This window comes from Carlito syrichta, unplaced genomic scaffold, assembly GCF_000164805.1.
Source record: "Carlito syrichta isolate Samal-C Ts95f unplaced genomic scaffold, Tarsius_syrichta-2.0.1 Scaffold308888, whole genome shotgun sequence".
Taxonomy (NCBI): domain Eukaryota; kingdom Metazoa; phylum Chordata; class Mammalia; order Primates; family Tarsiidae; genus Carlito; species Carlito syrichta.
Window position 1 is genome coordinate 835,320 of NW_007252984.1, and position 22,923 is coordinate 858,242.

Sequence of the window (22,923 nt, forward strand, 5' to 3'; positions counted from 1 at the left end):
GAATTACAGGCATGCGCTACCACGCCCGACTGATTTTTTGATTTATTGTAGAGATAAGGTCTCGCTGCCCAGGCAGGTCTTGAACCCGTGGGCTCAGGTCCCCGGACATTTTTAAAGTCTTTGGCTATACAAATCTTTCTTCTCCAAATTCTTTTTTTTTTTTTTTTTTGCGTCGGAGTCTCACTCCATCACCCAGGCTGGAGTGCAGTGGCATGCTCACGGCCATCCTAGCATTGACGTGCTGGGTTTGGGTGATCCTTCCACCTCAGTCTTCCAAATAGCCAGAACTATAGTCACACTACCACATCTGGTTTTTGTTTTGTTTTGTTTTGTTTTTGGTAACGATGAGGTCTTGCCAAGTTGCCCAGGCCGTTCTTGAACCTGTGGGCTCAGGTAATCTCTTCACCTTGGTCTCCCAAAGTACTGGGATCAAAGGCTTGAGCCACCACTCTCAGCCTCCTCTCCAAAATCTAAGAGTACAAATAATGTTTATTGATATTTATTACATAATAAACGCAGGAAACTGTGTTTCTATGACCACTTGTATTCTTTCTCCAACATTGAGACCCCTGGGGGTAATCCTAGGGTATACAGTACATTCATACAGATTTTATTGGACTTGGAGACTAACTATCATTTTAAAAGATCATGGAGGTTTATAATTATTGTATCATAGATTTTATGACGTTATTGGTCCCATCCATGATTTATTTGATGCCAAATCCTTGATCAGGAAGTTAACACCTAAATATGACATTGTGCCTGTGAGAAAATACCACGGGCTTTAAACATCTGTTTTTATGGGGGAGTTTTTAATTAATGTAATACTATAAAAAGTGGAAACTAGCCGGGCTCGGTGGCTCAGTCTGTAATCCTGCGCTTTGGGAGGTTGAGGTGAGTGAATTGCCTGAGCCCGCGGGTTCGAGACCCGCCTGGGCAACTTGGCGAGACCTCATCTCTACAATAAATAAATTTAAAAAAATTAGCCGGGCATGATAGGGCGCGCCTGTAGTTCCAGCTACTTGGAAGGCTGAGGCGGAAGGATCGCCAGAGCCCAGCAGGTCGAGGTTGTGGTGGCCGGGAGCGGCCACTGCACTCCAGTCTGGGTGACAGTGAGACTCCAACTCAAATAAAAATAAAAAATTAAAATAAAAAGCGGGAACTACCTGCTCAATAAAAACCCTGGTTAAGCAAAAAAGAACCTTTCTTTACTCAATTTTTAGGAGAAAGAAGTCACAGATGATAATGTGGAGTAGGTTTCTGTTCTACAAATTTCTGTTCTACTCTTACATGGGTGGTTTTCAGCTCAGGCTACACATCAGTATCATATGTGGACACTTTAAAAAACAGCTATGCTAGGCCCTACCTCTGACCAACTGAATCAGAATTTCTAAGGGTAGGTTAGGTACTGTATTTTTTTTAAAGCGTTTCATTTCATTATAATGTACATCCAGAGCTGAGAACAAATGCCCTATACCAGTGACTCAAACTTAAGTGTATGTCAGAATCACTTAAAGGCCTTACTAAAACACAGAGTCATAGGCCTCAGCTGGGCATTTCTGATGCAGTGAGCCTAGGGGAGTGGATGATGGAAAAATCTGCATTTCTAACAAGTTCCCAGGTGAAACACTGCTCTACACCTTAGCTAGATGAACAATATTAAGTTATTCTAAATTAATTTTATTATAAAAATACTCAACCATCCCTTGCTAAGGAGTGGTCTAAGATTTTAGAGAGGCTTTCAATAGTATGGGCTAAAAAAAAGGAATTTCTGCTCACCCATCTACTAAAACAGGTAATTTGGTTTACCAGAGCACACAATTCCCTAAGAATTGTAGTTACTAAAGTTAAATCCAGATAAAATCAGACACAAAGCAATTAAACCCTTAGCACGCCCCTTCTATGAGATGGTGGTGCATGGCACTTGTGGGTGCACATCGTAAGTAAGATACTCTTTTCTTCCTGGAGGTCCATCAGATACAACCACCATGCACAGAAGTAATTCTGCAGTCAGACTGTGACAGCTGTGGTAACAATGAGGTCCTGAGGGGGCACTTCAGAAGGACCTAGGAGGAGGCCTTCTGGCTGATGTTCAAGGGGACCACCAGCTGCCAGTTTTCCACTGTCCATGCAAATATTACAACACCAGTGCCATTCCCTCCCTGCCCCACCAGGGTACATCAGGACCTTGTCCCCAGACATTCATTATATGAGTTATCAGGAACTACAGACTAATTTTACTTCTGGGCTGACAGCTGCTTCCACAGTTTATCTACCTTTGTACTTTATATAACAATTAGCCTAATACCTCACACATAGGAAGCACTTGTTGAATATCTGGGAGTAAATGACTTTAAATATCTGGAGGGTAAACCTAATGCATCACAAGGGTGCACACAGGTAGAGAGGGGAGGGTCAGGTTCTGACCACTAGTCTTTGCTCTCTAGAAACATTCCCAGGCTGGGAGCTGTGATTCATACCTATAATCCCAGCACTTTGAGAGGCAAGGCAAGAGGATTGCTTGATCTCAGGATTCTAAGACCAGCCTGGGCAATATAACAAGACCTTGTCTCTACAAAAAAATCAAAATTAGTCAGGAATGGTGGTGTGGGCCAGTAGTTCCAGCAATTTGAGAGGCTGAGGCAGAAGGATCGCCTGAGCCCAGGAGGTAAAGCTGCGGTGAGCTGTGATCGTGCCACTGCACTCCAGTCTGGGCAACAGAGTAAGACCCCCAAATCAAAGGAAAAAGAAAAAAAGCATCCTCATTCCAGGCTTAACACACTACAGACATTTAAAAAGTGTTCTTGGCCAGGCTCGGTGGCTCAGTCTGTCATCCCAGCACTTTGGGAGGCCAAGGTGAGTGGATTGCCTGAGCCCACGGATTTGAGACCAGTCCAGATAACTTGGCGAGACCTCATCTCTACTAGCCAGACGTGGTAGAGCACGCCTGTAGTTCCAGCTACTTGGAAGGCTGAGTCAGAAGGATCACCGGAGTCCGACAGGTCGAGGCTGCGGTGGCCATGAGCCTGCCACTGCACTCCATCCTGGGCCACGGAATAAGACTTCAACTCAAAAAAAAAAAAAGTGTTCTTGGACTAACAGAATTATGGCAACACATAAAGCTGGTGTTGGAATCCTAAGGGTGAAAAGAAGCAGTTTCCCCAAAGTTTGTTTCTAATAAGCTTGGAAATATTAACAAGACTCCTCAGAGGCCAGCTCATTAATGCAGGGGGAGAGCACTGGCATCTTCTGTGCCCTACACCCTGAGCCCTGCACTCTGTCTAACTCTAACATATGGTAGTAGATGCTCAAGTCATGTTCTTCCAAGCTGAAGGAACTTGAACTTTTTTTACTGAATCTCAACAACATTTTAAAAATTATTTGGACATTAGGTGGCATTCAGAAATTAATTCAGCCGAGGAAACTGAGAGCTGGCAGGCAGTTAATTTCAAAACCCAAAGGCAGCATCATCGACTGAGTACAGAACTCCTCTTATGTACCCAACTAATCAGACTAAAGCAGGATATCAAGGAAGTTTAGGTTTCTAAAGACCCCGGCAGAGAAAATATTTAGAAGGAAAAGATTTTCTCAAAATGAGAACACCCACAAGCAACCTTTCATTGTTAGAAGAACTTAAACAAATGTAGAAGTTAAATGCTGAAAGTGCCCTTTGGGGTGCTCATGTGGTAAGGGTAAGACTGCAGCCTCTGCGCCTCCCACTAGAACAGCACTCCCCCGCAGCCTCTTCTCTTCACAGTTGGACATTTGAGGCCCTATTTCTGACAAATTTAGTTTGCTAGACTCAATTTCAAGTGTTACCCACAACACTTCTCTTAAAAACTAAAATGTATTTAAAGTTTACCTTTGAAGGGCAGTACAGAATCAAATGTCAGATGATCAAACATTAAAATGGCCCCAAATTAAAGTACCACTGATTACTAGATTCTTTTTGGTGAGTATTTCCCAAATAAAAAGTACTGAAGCATTTCCTACTTGGCATTTCCATTTTATTAAACTGCGAGTAGTCTGATCAAAGTTGTTTTCATCTTCTGTCAATTAAATAATACTATATTGCCATGATTTAACTTCAACTCTTTTTTTAAATTTTAAATTTTTATTTATTTATTTAATTTTTGTTTGTTTGTTTTGAGTTGGAGTCTCACTCTGTCGCCCAGGCTGGAGGGCTTGGCACGCTAATGGCCACCACAGCCTCGACCTGCTGGGCTCAGGCGATCCTTCTGCCTCAGCCTTCCAACATATGCCACCATGCCTGGCTAATTTTTTTTTTTTAATTTATTGTAGAGAGGAAGTCTCATCAAGTTGCCCGGGCTGGTCTCAAACCCATGAGCTCAGGCAATCCTCTCACCTTGACCTCCCAAAGTGCTGGGATTATAGGCGTGAGGCACCATGCCCAGCCTGAACTCTCTTTAGAATGGACAGCTTTTTAACCACTTTCTGTTCAGTGAAAGTCATGAAGGCATCAACCTAACTTCTTTTAGCATAAGATGGTACCCAGATATTTGTGTCTCGAGGGTAGCAGAAACCTAAAATAAATCAAGTGTTGGTCACTGAATAGTGAAATGTTAATTCTATTGTAATAGGTTAGAACTAAAATTTACTTTTCCTTTAAAAAGGTATCACTACAAACAAAATAATCAATACAAACAAGATAACAAAGGGAAATTTTAACTACTCAAGAGAATAAGCTATGAAAAAACATTTCAGAAGTATTTATATATAACTGATAGGCTGAATATAAATCATTTTCTCTATTCAATAAGAAGGTTTAGCAGGACTGTTTTTAACAATATTTTGTTCCTTTGCTCAGGTTACAATATTTACTTATTTAGTTAGTTTTTGAATTGGAGTCTTACTCTGTTGCCCAGACTGGAGTGCAGTGGCACACTTCCGGCCACCACAGCCTCGCCCTGCTGGGCTCTGGCTATCCTTCCACCTCAGCCTTCCAAGAGTTAGAACTATAGGCACGCACTACCACACCCGGCTAGTTTTTTTATTTACTGTAGAGATAAGGTCTCACCAAGTTGCCCAGGCGGGTCTCAAACCCGTGTACTTAGGCAATCCACTCACCTCAGTCTCCCAAAGCATGGGATTACAGGCTGAGCCACTGAGCCCGGCTTTCAGGTAATAATATTTAGAAAACAATATAAAGTTTTTAAAAATCTGCTGATTCGGACATTCTGCCAATTATCTGGGTACTATCTTATGCTGGAAGAAGCTAGGATGATGCCATCATTAGTTTCATATGATAGAAAGTAGTTCATTAAAAATTCATTCATTCAAAAGAGAGTTCTATGTAAATCATGGCAATACAGTTTTATGACAGAAAATGAAAACAACTTTGCCCTCACAATTTAATAGTTTTCCCCTTATCCCATGTAGTTTGAATCATGGAAGCCTCAATGTATTTAATTCCAACCATAAACTCACATCAAGAAATGAACAATGTCTATCAAATTCAGAGAAATTGATATGCCTGTGTTTTCAGAGACAAGGATCTGACGCCTTTGATGAAGAAAAACTCCCAACCACTTTCACTCTACGTGGCTGCTCAGATCTTGGACACACACAGTGAATGTCTGAGATTCAAACATCAGCTGTATTAGCCTAAGAGCATTTCTGAAAACCAGGAAACACGGATGTTTCCAAAAGCTGACAACCACACACTAGAGCTACCACATACACTACAGACCCTCAGAGGTGTGTGGTCCTAACTGGAGCTCTGTGGAAAGCTCCTGTGATGAGGTTTTGTAGGTAAAGACAGCTACGCTGCTTTGTCAGGAGGCCTGGGAACCAGACTCTGCCTGTAGGAAATGTTCTCTTTTGTCCCAAATGGTGCTTTTCTTGACTTGAAAAACAAATCAACTAAGGGGGAAGTTAAGGAAAAACCGAGACTGCATGAGACCTGAGCAGGACACAGGGTGGTTCAACTCATCATGTGGCTTCTGATTTTCCCTGCTCCCTTTTTCCCCTCAGGCTGGGATTATACCAAGAAGAAAAGTCATTGAGTAAGAATAAGAAAAAATACATTTTTGAGAGTGCATATCCACAGGCAGGCAAAATATTTTTAAAAATCAACAATAAAAAAGGATGTAGAGTAATACATATATGACATTTGGTCCTCCAAGCTCACCAAATTCCCTGTTCATGCTCACCTTTAACCTCTTAACTCAGAAAGATTATAAAAACCTGAAATAAATCTTAAACTCAATCTCTCCACTGAGGGCAGTTGGGTATTTCTCTCTAAACTCTCTAAAGCAGAAAAAGAGTTTAACTATAATACTTTGTGGAAAAAAAGGTATCAAGATTTTAAACTATAGAGGGGTCAACAAGCCACTTAAAGCATACAGAAAGGTAGGGAGGTGGGAGAAGGATAACTCAGGATATATTCTGGTTGACTAAAACATATAAAATATGTGGAAAATTTATTATACTTACTCCCAGTGTTTTTTTAAACAATAAAAATGCATCTGGCCTGGCATAATGGCTCACACCTGTAATTCCAACACTTTGGGAGGCAAAGGCAAGAGGATTGCCTGAGCCCAGGGGTTCAAGACCAGCCTGGCCAGCTTGGCAAGACCTTGTCTCTACAATGAATAAATTAACCAGGTATGGTGGCACGCCATCTGTAGTTTCAGCTACTTGGAAGGCAGAGGCTGAAGGATTGCCTGGGCCCAGCAGGTCGAGACTATGGTAGCCGTGAGCATGCCACTGTATTCCGGCCTGGGTGACAGAGAGACACTGACCCCCTCCCCCCAAAAAAGATGATGATGAAAACCTAGCCTAAAGAACAAGCACTCATAAAAGACTCTAACATTTTCTATGCCTCAGTTTACACACATTCAAAAGGAAACAAACAAATTCACTTCACTTCACATAACTATCATGTTATCAGGACATTTAAGAGAAAATATTAAATGGGTTATGGGAATATGTCATACAAATAAAGTAAGCACTGAGATGCAATAAAAATTTTAAGACATTACCATTAATACTTTATATGTGAATGAAGTCAAAATAATTTAGGACATTCTATAGGCAAAATTGAGAGGTTTGCATTGCAAATGAGCCGTTTGCTTGGCAAAAGGCTCATACAGAAAGAACCATTTAGCACCAACATGGATATGCTTGACATCAGAAACAATACAAAAAACATAATCAAATTTCTTCATGAAAAGAGTTTCGTGTACCATTAGAAATGTTTTAAAATTTTTGAAAAATGCATATTAAAAGTAAATACCAAAGATCTGAGGGCCTGATGCATTATATTTTTAGTGGGGGAAATAATTGGCTTTGTCTGATACAAAGTGACCACTACATTTTGCCTGAGAAAGATTTACTCATATTTGGTAGAGTAAATGGCATATTTCTTAGAAAACCAATGATTTTAAAGAAGGGTAAATATATTTTCCTCTTGTAGACCATGGCTAACCGCAGTATGGCACAATTCTGGAGAAATCAGACCTCACCCAGTTACAAAAATAGCAAAAAGGACTCTCGCTGCTGGCAGAAAAGTGACAAACATCTTTATTGATACTAGAAAAGCAGTGTTTTAAAATTTCCAATTAGGCATTTAAAAGCCCAGTTCTTTCAGATAAGACAGAAAGGAAACATTAAATTGTTTTTTATAAAAAATGAAGTAATTGAAATCATTCTTCAGGGGAATGAAGAGAAAGAGGTAAAAAAGGAAAAAAAATCTAAAGTTGAATGCTAAAAACACAACCTTGCCTAAGACATTCTGAACAATCTAGGACTTAGTTCTCTAATCTGTGATATGATGACAGTAGTATCTGCCTTCCTCACGCTACAAGATGTTGTGAAAATTCAATATGGATTATTAAAAAATTCAGAAATCATGATTATTATTACTGTTGTTTTATAAGAAATTCGTTTTACTCCAGAAGAGGCTAATTATTAATATAAGGGAATTATTATTTTTCAGTACAAACTCACATTAAGTAACTCTTTGACTTGATGACTTTTCCAGATTAGCTTAATTAAACATCAAGATGGCTCCCAAATATCCTCATCTCCTGGTATCCACCTTCTTGCATAATTCTTTCCCACAAAGCATGGGCTGGACTTAGTATCTCACATCTAATAAACAAAATAAGGCTGAAGTGATGATAAGAAACTCAGTGACTGGGTCGCAAAAGGCTATGTGTCACTCTCCCTTGCTCTCTTGTTTTACTCACTCTGGGGGAAGACTGCTATCATGTTGTGAGGAACTGAGATCTCCAGCCAACCACCACACCAGTAAGCTTGGTAGCTGACCTTCCAGGCACAGCCTTCAGATCACTGTAGCCCTAGCTGGCAAATGACTGTGATCTCCTAAAAGATGATGAGCCAGAATAACACAGCAAAACTGCTGCCATAGACCTGACTCTCAGGAAATGTATGATATAATAAATGTTTGTTGTTTCAATTAGCTGGGTATGGTGGCATGCACTTATAGTCTCAGCTACTCAGAAGGCTGAGACAGGAGGATCTCTTGAGTCCAGGAGTTCAAGTCCAGGATGGGCAACATAGTGAGAAGTCATCTACCAAAAAAAAAAAAAAAAAAAGTTTGTTGCTTTAAATTGCTAATAAATTGCTAATATAGAACATTTGACAGCATCTTGTTTTGTAATTAAAATTTAAAGTCAGTCACTTCCTTGGTTATGTACGAATTACCTTGTCTACTGGTAAATGTCATAAGACTTGTCTGGTTTTTTCACAGTAAATTTAAATGCTATCTAATTTACTATATACAAACTTATCTCAAGTTTGATTCTTGTATCTACTGATTATACTGCAATAAGAGAATAGCTGTTTTGGATTTTTTTTCCCCGAATAGGTTCTTCTGTGATTTGCAGTAGATTTTTAGTACAAGTGGGGCTTCAGGGAGAAATATCTAAATGGAAAATTGCATATTCATGTAATCATAGTAAGTCTTATAATTCTAAAAATTAACCCATTCTTTAATAAAACAAAACAAAAAAAAACTGATTTGCAAAGCCTATTCTGATCCTACCAAATCTAAAATTCTTCTTTCCAGTGTTCATGGCAGTCCCTGTGCAATTGCTCTTTGCAGTCCACCTTATGTTTTAAAGAGCATCCCCACCTAAAATGCCCATTAAGAGATTGTACTCCATTGAGGCCAAAGATTCAGTCAAAAGTTTAAAAAAGAAAGGGAGAAATACAAGTAAATTATTAATGATATTTTATCATGGCCTCAATTTTATTCAAAAATATTTAGTGAGCAGCCATTTCCACTTTCAAGGCATCTAAGATGCAGCTGTGGAAAGAAAAAACAAGACAAGACCCAGCTTTCACGGAACTTCAAATTTTTAAAGTTCAAAAGACCAGTCCAAAAAATAGAGTTGGCTATTTTTGTGGAACCACAAATGAGGGGAGCCAAATAAAATCCTGAATTCCCAGACCCCTGTACACCATCACTCTTCTATGGCCTGCCTACCATAGATGACTTACTAACTTAAGTTCTCCCAACTACTGCTTTACCTGACCATTATATAAAGTGGTTATCAGTGAGTTACTTCATTATGCATGTAAGTTATAGAACAAAAAGATACATTTAAAAAATGCTAATTCCAATTGTCAGTAGTTTTTGGTGCTTTAAATTTTTTTTTAAAAGTTCCCTTAGGAAGATGCAAATTTTCATTTAGTTTAGCCTTAATGTTTATTTTCTGCCCAGAGGCAGAATCTTTAATTCTTCAGTTTTCTTAACTTAAATATGAGAAAGTACAACAGTAACCAAAACATTTTTCAAACACGGTTAAAAGCACCATTTTTCATCCCTGAATTTTTCTACTGGTACATGCCATGCTTGTAAAATAATTTGCCTTCTATCAGACATTAACAAGCAGAAGAACTCAAGTTCTTACTTTAAAAAAATGTTTCCCATGCACACAAGAATCGTATTTTCTTGGGAAGTCACTTAAAACATTATCTATAGTTGGCTTCGTGTTTAATTGGAGAGGGTGTAATTTAGATTGATGTGGAAACCTGTTCCTCCGATTATAAGAAAATAAAGGCCTATTTTTTTTCTCCTGAACATTATGAAATACTGTATTCATATACTTATAAGACTGTCACGTATTCAGCACGTATACATTCTATATTTGCAAAAGGATTTTAGATGGTTTACTATAACAGAAACACGATACGATCTTTACATAAAGATAAAAGCATAGCATACTTTATAATGAAGAAAATAACTATTCCACAAACTTTGATGAAGGATGGCTGCTGCAACTGAGATCGCATTTGATTCTGAGTTCCAAATAGCTATCATCATTAGATAAGAGGCATACTAGCTCATCCAGTCTATTGAGAGGACTTTCCCTCTCATTCATAGACAAGCCTATCTGTAAGAGATACTAAACATAAAAGACAGCATCTTCAACAACACTTTGTAGAAGATGCAGATTTTCATGGCCAGAGACAGCAAACAGGCAACCCATGAGCCAGATTCAACCACAGCTGTCTTTTTTGACCCTCACAGCGTCTACAAAAATTTTTGAATTGATGCTAATAGTTAAAACTTTGGAGATTTAACATAAGAACTCTCTGACTTCCAGCTTCTCTTGAAAAATCCGATTTCGGAACATTGGCCCTACATTTCCAAAAGGCAGCAGTTGGCTGAAGCTGACTAATAGCTGTCCCACTAGCACTCCCCAGGCTCCCCTTGCCACCACTGACTCACGTCATCTGTCGGCATTGGCCCTGCAGGCATCTGATGCAGACCTCTGTACACACACGGCGATCTTTTATAGTATTCTTATGACACAAGTTGGGTGCATGATACAAAATTATCAATCTCTGAAGAGCAGTCTGGAGGACACTAGAGTGATGGAGCATAGGGGCAGGGAGCAGAGCTCAGAGTGAGTTCTCTCTCTCTGCTTGGACATCAGAACCACTGAGGCTCTTTAAACAACACAGAAGCCAAATTCCAAGGACTTTCAGAACCTTTCAAGAGTCCTTGGTCATAGGGTAAAAAATAATGAAAATAATTGAGAGAATCATATTTTTATTGTTTTCTTTTTTCCCTTTTTTCTTTTAAGAGTTGGGGTCTCACTGTGTTGTCTAGGCTGGTCTCAAACTCCTGGCTTCAAGCAATCCTCTCACCTCAGCTTCCCAAAGTGCTAGGATTAGCACCCAGCTATTTTTATTGTTTTAAAGTAATACCCTGTTTTTAAAACAAAAACCATGAATACAGGACTGATACTAAGGAAGTATACATGAGAGTATAATGGCTCATGTGCTGTCTGATTTGATGGACATCCATTCCAACTAGGTAGAAATGTTTTTAAGATCACCCTACGTATTCATGGAGCCCCAACATATACACGCCAGATAAAAGGAGGGCTGCTCTGCTTGAAGAAGGGTTAAGAAAAGGCCAACCTGCTGGACCTCCTGAAGCAAAAACTTGTTCTTGATGAGCAGGCGGGTCCCACATCATCATGCCCATCAACCTCCAAAGTCAGTTGACTGTAACGACTGGAACACAATCATTGGCCAAGGAGATCCCTGGAAAGTTTTTGAAGGGCAAACAGTCTATGTTGTTGATTACAGAAAAATCCATAGATTGAGTAGTCTGGCATGTAGTTGGCAAAGCAAACATCTGTTACTAAAGTGAAAGTGACAGGAGATGGAAGGCCATTCTTCAGGAAGCAGATGCAGAAGTACAAGGGCAGGGTCCACACTTTCCCCAAGGAAGGGCTTTGGGTCTGTGCTAGAGGACCCAATCAGGGACTGGACTCAGGACTCAGAACTACATAACATAAGGTGGATGCTTACACACTGTTTTTTACAGTAGCAGATTCCTTTTCTAAACCAAATTCTAGACTGAACTCCAATACTGTATATAAAATAGCAATGCATGCAGCTGCCTTCAGATTGCACCATGTGGTAAGAAGCCAGGATTCCCCCCATGTACTTATATCCATTCTTCCTTCCTATAAATTTGGCATCTCCTCAGAATCCTAGGGCTCTGTGGAAACATGGTGTTAAAAACACTGACATGGGGAAGAATAACAGCTATGACTTTGGTCTAGAAATTTGTAAGGCTGGTAGGTATTAAGACCTTGACCACAATCAATACATGTGAACTAAAGCCACTGTTCAATTTCAATAACTGAATTGCTGTTTTGAAATCATTACTGAAACAGATACACACACACACACACATCAAACCATTAATAAGCAACTCAATGAACCAGAGAGGTAACTCTTCCCTGGCAAAATTCTCATGATGTAGAAATAATTATATTAGAACCAACTACCTGTTCCTGGTCCTATATAACTCTTAAAACAAAATGTCTTTTGTAGTTACCTACTTCCTAAGCCTAAATTCTGTCTTCTCTAATTCAAATAAATGAGCAACCAGCACCTTTGTCATCTCAAAGATTTTGTGAAGAAAAATGTTTTTAATGTGTAAAAATTTTAAAGATAATAAAATTTAAATATTAAGTAACTAATATTTTATTCTTTATTCCTTAAAAGAGAGAATCAATTCTACATTTCAAAATATCTGAGCTTGAAATCTGACTTCTAAAGATCCTTAATTTCATCTTCAGTGGTAGCACAACTCAGAGAGTTTTATAAGCATAGTTTACAAATTCATTGTCCATGATTTGAAGACATCACTATCAGTTCGAAGAGAAAGGGAAAAACACACCAGCTGGATCCACAAAATTTTTTTTCTACCCTTGAAGGGTTTAAAAAAATAACAATAAGGAAGATGTTTTCTCTTTACAAAGAATAAATACAACTGCACCTGGTGGGGGAGGGGGGGTAACCTAAACTTTCGGCACTGGGAAATTCCTTCTGAAATTTTCAACCACTCACAAAAGCCTCCAATGTTTGACCCCCACAACCATTGACGCGCGTGTGTCTGCTGCACATTCCAAGTAAGTGTATGCCACAGAACCCATACATTCCAGCACATTGAGCAAGCACACACACGCCTCCCGGCTTCCCCAACCCTCCAAGGGGCAACGGGGCTGCAGGCAGGCCTACACACCAGGCACCTCGCTGCCGGCCCTTCCCAGCCATCCCCACGGAAATGCAAAGGGGAAGGAGAATGAGCTAGAGGAAGTGGCCAGTGCAGGGCCTTAGAGAAAGAAATGTAAAATCTTTTGTAGCGGCAGGCCAGCCATATACCCATAGTTTTTAAATGTCAAAGAAAAGAGTAAGTTGTATGAGACTCCCGGTCCTGCTGTCACCATTAGAACCACTTACTGTCTTCCACACAGTATCAGTGAGGACCAGTCTTTGCCACAGGCTCTGGAACTATAAAGGAAGGCACGAGCTGCCCAAAATCGTTCAGTCACCTATATGGCCTCATCCTCTCTCCCCTCCGCCCTCCATTCCCTCCTTCCTCCTCCCTCCCCTCCTTTCTTTAATAATTGAAGAGGCTAAACTGCACTTTTTCAGCATTAAACTGCTTTCATCATCTACATTTGACTCTCTCAAGAGACAAAACATTTTACTTGAAGACTTTATCCATAAAATGATGAAGAAAAACATCTGGAAATTTCAGAGTATGGATTGTTAAAATCACAAAGATTAGAAGGGACTCAAGTAAAAGTTCTCCATGTAATACAAAAAATAAAAACAAAAACAAAAAAAACTACAGTCTGTTCTCACATGAGACTTTTCAAAATATCCTCTACTTCATGAATGGGTATGAGGTTAACCTGTCCAAAGAATCACCACTCGATTTTTCACTTCATTTTTTTTTTTTAGAGAGAATGAGAAGATATAATATAGTAATAAAAATATATTTTCTGATAATATTTTAAGTACTATTAGAGGTTCTTGACTGAGAAAAGTAATTATTTTACCTAATAAATTTTATGAAATTATGTTCTTATCAAGAAAATACCTCTATCTAGAAGGAAACCTGCTATATATATTTCACTTCATTGGTACTATAACTGTATCTTAAGTCCTACATTATTAAATTAAAAAGTCATAAATGTATAAGATGCTTAAGTATTATATCAAAAAAAGAATATATCAATCTTTCTACTCCCTGTGCTTTTACTGACTTTTTCATGTGTCAAAAAGGTTTAAAATTTCCTAATGTTAGTAAGATAGATTGTTTTACAAAAACTTGCAAAAATCCTATTACTTTCCTTCTCCAAACCATAGGAATTTAAAAAAATACATATAAAAATGAAAGCATGCCAAATTTTTTGCAACATTCTAGATCCTAAATAAAAAAGTCTGAGTTTTTTTAGGATTTGAAAAAAATTGTCTTAGTCAAGGGCATGAAATACACACCCTCCTCCCACACTGTATACATTTATCTTTTCTATACTTCTAACCACAGTGACTTTTTAAACACCTTTTTCTCCTTATATAATTATGAGTGCCTCTACTATAGACTGCTTCAAGGAAATGCCTTCAAATTATGACAAATGCTTATTTTTCAATGATACTGAATTAAAAATATACTGAACTTCAGCCCCTAGCCTTTCTCAGCATATCTGTTGCATATATGTAAATTTCATCTCTTACTTCAAGTCAGGAATAATTACAAAGTTACTCTATAACCTATGTACACATTATCACAATTTCTAGGGTGTTGCTGCTATATTCAAACTAGAGGGAGGGCAAGGGTCTTCTGAAGCAGTTTTGGTCAGGAGAAAGGAGTTGTTTTGAGTCTGAAGCTTTCCAGTTCTATCTGTAAGAGGGGTTAAAGATGGATGTCTCTGAGCTATTGAGAGGATAACATGGAAGACCTAGAAGACCCATTCCAGGGCCTAGCACACTGCAGCTACTCTAAGTATTAGTCAGTTACCTTTCTTCCTTCACCCCATTTTCTGAGTCAGAATTCCATGGAAAATGCCATACCCCACTCTGGACTGTACTAACTTGAAGAAATGTGTAAGAAGTTAGAAATAACCTACTTTCACGTATTTTTTTTTAATGATTCCTCCACTCTCTCTCACCACCACTATAATTATGATAGTCCACAAAAGTTAAAGGAAACAAGATGAATGCAGGAAAAATTAAAGTTGAGGGGAAATTAACTGCATTTCACCTGCTTAGTTATTTAGCATATGCTTTTGAGTGACAATATCATTAATAGAGAACTCTGAAAACCTTATGGATGTTATCCCTTGTTAGTATACCATACTCACAGGAGAGGCCAAAGGTCTCATTCAGCATAGAAAGTAAAGCAGAGAGACACACCACTTCTGGGGCAAATTGAATGAAAGACCTGGCAATTCCTACCAGGGAAACAAACCGCAACACGGTCCTGGCCTCCTACAACCAGCTGAAACCTGTGAAGACTCTACCCAAGAGATCCTTTGAGCTAGCCTTTCACTTACCACAAAGCACATACACTTGACCAGTGCAACGGCTCACTGCCTAATCTGTGTAGCTCAGATATAGAGAGAAATGTCTGTCCTGGTCCTATTTCATAACACAAGGAATGCAACCACTGAAAAAAGTAATGTACAACAACAACAGAAAGTACAACCTTCTTGGGTACTTCTGTCTATGGACAAGCAGAGAGAGGGGAGGAGGTAATGCTGTTTTTAAAATTACTGTTTGTTTCTAATTAACTTGTTCTAAAAACTATAGCAAAGTACAGATCATCCAGTCTTATGTAAGATCACTGCAAAGAGTCAACTCACAATCTATTTTCTTATATTTCCATCACTCTTGAATGGCACCCTTTGAGCCTTATAACACCTGGTTAATTTCTTTAATTTAAAACATTAAATGTAGGTGAAGTGACAAGAGTAAGACTCAGAAGACCTGGGTTCTAGCTCTGCTACTTAATTAACAGTCATGTGGCCTTAGGCAAAGTGTTAAGGTTCTCTGAGACTGAGTTTCTTCATCTGAAAAAAAGGGATATATCAATTGTTCTTTCTTTTATAAATGAAACAATATGTGGGAGAGTCTGGAACAGCATTAGTACTATATGAATATAAAAGGCAGATTCATAAAAAATACATTTATCTGGGATAACACTACTAGTATTGTTTAGTTATCAACACATAGAATCACAACGCAACCCTTCTTATCACATTAAAATTTTTTTTTTTTTAATTCAAGCTTTCCACTAAGACAAATACTTTGGGACATATTAATTACATGACAATAAGAAAAACTGAAAATATCATTTTTATTGCAATGATCTCATACAAACTTTTCTGGTTATTAGATGCAACATTTATTATGATATGGGTAAATCAGAAAGTTTAAAACATGCATCAGAACTCTTTTCATTTATTGGACTTGCTAAAATACCTACTTTACTAAATGTGCTTGATAATAAACAGAATAGAAAAATCCTAATTAAATGTTCACATTTTAAGAAATAAGGTGCAGAACAGATAACCAGGAAAGCCAGGAATAAACAAAACGTATCTCAAAAATGCAAACTTATTTAGTGAAAACCAGAGGCTATGGGAGGAGACATAACCAGTGAATGATGGAATAGGGCTAACTTTTGGACTTGATCATCTCCTATTAACACAAAAACATCAATTTTCACTGGTCTACTTATTCCATCTTAATATACCATCAAACTCTAAACCCCATTAAACAGTTATTGTATCCTCTTGCCCTACTTGGCAGCCAAGCAACAGAATCTGAAGTTTTCTGCAAAAGAAATTTTTCTTCACTATTTTATGGAGAGATTAAAGTCCATAATCAAAACAGGAAAAGTAAAACCTTAAAAATAATGCTCTGAGCACTCTGCAATTTTGCTGCCCAAAATAGAACTCATACAGTCTATGCCACCAAATGAAAATTATAAGTTTGTAAACATGAAGTCAAATTATAATGTAAAAGATTAAAAATGTTTTAAGGTGATAAATGAGAGAACAGATTGTTATCTTTACAGGTAGGTGTTCGTTGTTTATTTGCTATTATTTGTTAAATGATATCGCTCTGAATGACTATCCTCAAATAATTTGAACTTGAGTGAGTGTAAGAAGGATAAAACTGGACCAATATATTATTTGGGTACATCTGGTTAAACAGAACTCTCCCATCTCTCATATTAAGAAGTTAATCATAGCTCTTGAGAGATTATGCTTTTGACTAAAAGTTTCAGAGCACACATTTTAAAAAAACTGATTTAGCTGGCAAGGCACGGTGGCTCAAGTCTGTAATCTCAGCACTTTGAGAGGCCGAGGTGAGAGGACTGCCTGAGCCCATGGGTTCAAGACAGCCCGGGCAACTTGGCGAGACCTCATCTCTACAATAAATCAAAAAATTAGCCGGGCATGGTATCGCATGCCTGTAGTTCCAGCTACTTGGAAGGCTGAAGCTGAAGGATCACTGGAGCCCAGCAAGTTGACGCTGGGGTGGCGGTAAGTGTGGCACTGTACTCCAGCCTGGGCAATGGAGTGAGACTCCAACTCAAAAAAAAAAAAAAATTGGTTCAGCCAAGCCCCGCTACTGTCTAACATCAAAAAGAACACTGAACACGAGTTTTTAAATATATTTTGAAATTCATAATTCAACTTTTTTTAACAGCCTCCAAAGAAACCATTACAAAACAATGCTTCTTTTAATAAAACCGATCACTTGGAGTACTTGTGTTATACAAAATACTACACTGCCTTTCAAAGTATAGAATTTATACGTGAAAGTAAATAATCAAATCTTGAATTTTCTAACACTTAAAAAATGGCTTATAAATCAATAAAGCCTTCACAGAATCACTTGTGAGAGGGGACATCTGAGCTAAAAGGAAGGAGAGAAGGTTCTGCACTGATGGTCCTTTCAGGAGCATGCTCACTGAAAAAGCCACTACAGGTGCCTGTGACCTGGCTCTCACAACAAGGCTAACCACCTGCAAGAGCAAGTCTCATAGCACTTGATTCCCTTCGCCATAGGTTCCCATCACCACATGATTTTCATTAGCCCCGTCAGGACTGAAATCCAGAGCAAATGTTGCTCAATTAAAGGTCTCCTCTGACTCCCTCTTGATACCATCTGTCTGAAACTACTGTACCCCACAAAAATATACACACACTTGCACACACCCCACTGAATCACAGCAACGAAACACTGAGCTCAGATAATATCCTCTAACAACTCTGGCCAACTGCTCATCTACTTTTGAGGGTTTCATTAGCAGCCTTGGAAGAGCGATTCAGTTGCAAACAAATAGGTAGAAAGTTTCAAAGTATCAAATATATAAATCATTCCTGCAGAAACCTAGTTTCTATAGCTTCCCCCACCCCACCCTTTTCTGTAGCTTTTTGACTTTTAAAAAATGTACCCAAGTTACTATCCTTTTATGCATAATTCAACATCATTAACATCATTTACATTCTACCCACCTAGAACTTGAAAATTTGAAGCAACCTCCACAAAGAAAACCACATTTGTTTACTCAAAATCATAGTAAAATGTTACTTTAGATACACATTAGCTCTAAATCTTCAAGTGTCTTTTAAAAAATATTTTAAAAGTTAAAGGCATTTCCCCTTAAAGAAAATATACTCTACTTTAGATCAGTATGTACAAAAGGGTTTGTATAAATATTGCTAGTCTTCCCTTACCTCCTCTCTACTAAATGATAACCTCAGGTTAACATAATACAGAACAAAATTGTCAGACCATCTCTTACAGGTCATCTTATACACAGCCATAAGTACAAGGCAACATTACTATTATTAAAAAACATAATTTGGCAAGTGTACTACATATTACCAAATCATCTTTTAGAATTAACGTTTAGGTGTCTAGCCATTAAATACTTTTACAAATTACTACACTATAATTTAAAATTGGCATGTAGTTGGTGAATTGAAAAATCAGGCAAAACAAAATCTATTTTCATCTGTAAATTTCACTGGTTTTTAATATTTAATTAAGTAATGTAAAATCATCAAATGACTAGTCTTTTAAAAATGTAAACTAGAAGTTTAAACCTACATCACCACCTGAATTATCAAGTAATTTTTGTCTTTACTGCTTCTATTTTAACTCTAATACTTATCTCTTAGAGGTCATAAAACATGTCACTCTCTATGGCATCACCTAGAACCACATGAGAAAATGATTAACTTTTTAAGATGGGAAACTAAAAGTCCAACTCCAAAGCCAAATTAAAAGTAATCTTACAGTCTGATATCATATATTTTGTATTAATGTATCCTACACATGGGATCTACGTATCTAAATCTGAGTATTAATTTCTAATCCAACAAATTCAAATAGGAGGCTACTATATGATTTTAACCTAATAAAGTCTTTTATGTTTCTAGAAAATTAAAAATTGATGCAGCAAAAGCCTTTGTTGCAGGGAGGGCTTGAGGATGGGTGGTTTTTTTTTTTTCCTTTTTGGTATTTAGTTCAACTACACACAATGTAGTACATACAAGCAAAATACAATTGAGATACTGTTTTCTTTAACATTCCTATAGGAGACCAAATTCATTTGCATTGGAGAGAACACAATTACTGATTTTTAACTCATGAAAGACAAATTCATAGCTTTTTCCTACACTATCTCATAGTATTCACACCATCTTAGTGGAAGAATATCTATAGCACCACTTAGCTACTTCCTAGAAGTGGGCAGAAATTGCATTTTTCAAAGTTTTGTTTCTCACAGAATCATTCAACTTTAGATACAAAAGCACATTCAAGTTAGCATATGTCTTAGCTCAAAACAATTTATGCAATATGTGTGTGTGTATATAATTTTAAAGTAAACTTTCATCAACACCAAAAATGAAATTTCTATCAAAGAAGTTTCCATAACTTTTAATGGCATTTTAAAGCTTACCATTTTTTTCCTCTTTAATAAACATTTTACAATATATATTACCAAGAAATATGAATAGAAAAAAATATTTTTATTCAAGAGGCTGAAACCAACTTAAAAAGAGAAATAAATGCTTTATGCATGGTTTACATTACAATAACTTGCATTTAATAAGAATGAAACACAAGTGGCAAAAAGTGTTTTCTACTTCTGAGTGACCCTGAGAAAATAATGGAATCTAGTCTGTCTACTATAATAGCACATATAAAATAATTCTAAAATATTTAACAAAAGATCCAACTGGTCAGCTAATGGCATGCCAATAATTTCATAACTTAAGATAAAACATCTCCTCCCAAATTATCATTAGCTTAAAAAAAATCTATTCGTGATTAGATATAAAAACTGATTTTTGAGAAATCAAGGAAATCAGTACAATATAAAGAAAACCAGCACTCAACTGCTGAATGATTTTTAAGTAAGCAATCAATGAGGATGAACTGCTTTCACATTTTCACTTCAACTAACACAAAAACCACATATAGAAATGACTTAACATGGACAAATTTACTTCTCACTTGCTAATTTTCATAGAAATGCAACAAAAGAACACCAAAATGATCACCATATAACATAAAAGCTTTGGCTTCAAATGTCACAGCACCCTGGTTTTTGAAAGCCACCAGCGTGGTAGTGTCCAGGACATGAGAACATACAGCTGCCTCATCCCAGGAGTCTGATCTCAGTACACAATACCAGTCATTAGCTATCTCTCCCTTAGCCTGCAGTGCAAGTAGCTAATTTCTGCATTTAAACTAATAAAGGAAAGGAAAAAAAGAGTAAAACCATCCAATCAGAAATGATGCAACTCCTCTACAGCAGCAGCTTATGCATACATTTGGAATGTTAAACATCTTCAGTGTAGTGAATCATACACAGCGCATTTTAATCTACCTCCTGGGTATTTCACATCGCCCACATGTTCAAAGAAAACACGTACTAAAAGGGCTGTATAAATCCTAGATTGCTCTTTATTTAATTTATACTAAAAACTCGGGACATGCTTTTAATTCTGAACTCATATAAACAGAACAAAATTATTTAAAGAGCTCTCTAGCCAACAGCAAATATTCTCTGTATTTTGAAAGAAAAAGCTAAAAAGTAGTACATTTGTGAGAAGTTTTAGATGGCAATAACTTCAGATAAACTAGTATTTCACTTACATTGCAAAATTAAATGATATACGTTGCAACATGAAATGAGACACCAATTACTCAGAGATAAAATTCTAGTGACTTTTATTCATTATAATCTCAAAAAAGAATTCACAACAGCTATGAAGCCAACAGAATTAGACATTTATAGAAACATCGTGCAACAAATACTTTGGGTGGCTCTTTCAAACTCTGTTCAATATACTTATCAAATTTTCAAGTGTTATGAGATAAGTAATTTAAAACTGTATTAAATACTTAATATATCAGAAAGCTTCCACTTGGACTTTTTCAGTAAAAAAAAATATCTTGAAGAAAAGTATATAAATTTAGAAAACTTTATTGAAATCCAATTAGTTACACATTACATCGAAACTGCAAATCATAACTCTTATTTCTTTTTTTTTAAAAAAGGTATTAAATTAAGTAGTTTCCTGATATGCCCCAGAGTCATTTTGCAAACAGAAGATATTTTGTCGCTTAAATTAAAACATATCTGGAAATGTGCACACAACTTTTTAAAATCCTTTCACCATATCTAAGTGTTTATAAAATTAGGGTAGTTTGTTTTAACATCTATTCAAATCCTGGCAAAAATCAAATGATTACAACATTGACTATAATAAATCGTAAAGGTGATAAATCAAAAACTTCACTTAGGGTCTCCAATTTAGCTACTTAATGACTAACGATGAAGAAATGTATGTGAATGGGATATAAACTATGTTACAACACACAGCAGAAAAAAATTCAGAATGAGTAATAAAGGGCCCAAATTTAAAGTCCACAATAAACTTTAAACAAAGATTTTTCTCTCATTCTTTCCTCACAGACAGATATTTCTCATGTTAGCAAATCACTGTAGAGAAATCCAACCTCTACAAAACTTGTTACCCCTTCATGAACAACAGTGCACTTAAATATAACTATAGAGTTCATAATGACATTTGTTTAGCCTCAAACATTTCTTACAAGTAACAACAAAATGCTCAGAAGCAACACTCAGTCTCAGGGACTAAAAAAAAAAGTCCAGCTTTTAACTACCATACAACCCAAACAACCTACTTCTTTAGAGTGCTATGCAAAATATCGACCCCCTACTGAATTCCTGTATCCTTCAACATTAAACTATCTAAAAAAGAAAAGTAATTAATCGCTAAGTTTAGTTAAGCAATTTAGCTGACAGTAAATATTTACTCTTCACATCTCAGAGGAAGTCTTGACAAGCATTTGTTGCCATTCTGCTAGGGTTGGGGATGGGAGTGGAGGGGTGTTAACTTTTGATAAACAAGTTACAGGGTCCCAGCGAGCTGAATATAAGCTAGTGTTCGCCACCGGACCCCCAATTAGGCACCAGATATTTTCCAAGTACAGTAAACACCTTATATAATGAAGGTTTTTAAAAAAAAATGTAACTTTCTAAACTATGTATTTCCACTAACAAAACAAACAAAAGCCCTTTTAAAAACTACCAGAGCACGTTTTTAAAAGCGGAGTGTTTTTCACTTATACGTCAGACCAATCACAAAAAAACTAAGCAAAGTATATTTACCTTAGCTTTTTTGAGACTGAGTAATCAACTTCCATGATTTTCCCATGCAATTCCACTTTACCTTTAAAACAGAAATTAAAGCACTCAGAACCTTCCTTAGATCGAACCCGTGGGGGTCTAGGAGGGGCATGCACGGAACTCCAGCCTCGGGCTCCGCCTCCGGGCGCCCTCCAGGGGTCTCCTACTGGGCTCGAGCTGGGCGAACTTGGTTCCCAGTGTAAAGAAAGGTGGGCGCCCGTGTCCCGGGACGAGGTGGGATGGGTGCGAACCCGGATCCGACCCCAGGTAGAGCTGTGGGTGGCATTACCGGAAAAATAAATTTAATAAAGAGCGGCGCCAATTTGAAAGGATGAGCTCATTTGAAACTCAAGCTGCAGGGCTGGCGC

At 37.4% G+C, this 22,923-nt stretch overlaps 1 protein-coding gene across 7 annotated transcripts in view; it reads right to left on the reverse strand.

Annotated features, from left to right (window-relative positions):
* The window catches only part of IGF2BP2 (insulin like growth factor 2 mRNA binding protein 2), a 179,997-nt gene extending 157,352 nt beyond the window's left edge, over positions 1–22,645 (reverse strand). For 4 of the 7 annotated variants that reach the window (XM_008066347.2, XM_008066348.2, XM_008066346.2 and 1 more), the window contains exon 1: positions 20,436–20,555. In XM_008066347.2, the coding sequence (XP_008064538.1) occupies positions 20,436–20,498 (63 nt within the window). In that variant the 5' untranslated portion in view covers positions 20,499–20,555. Of the gene's footprint in view, positions 1–20,435; positions 20,556–22,537 lie in introns of those variants that run through there. The other 3 variants (XR_002482437.1, XM_021716734.1, XM_021716733.1) reach the window with 1 other exon arrangement.
* Between the last annotated feature and the right edge of the window lie 278 nt (positions 22,646–22,923).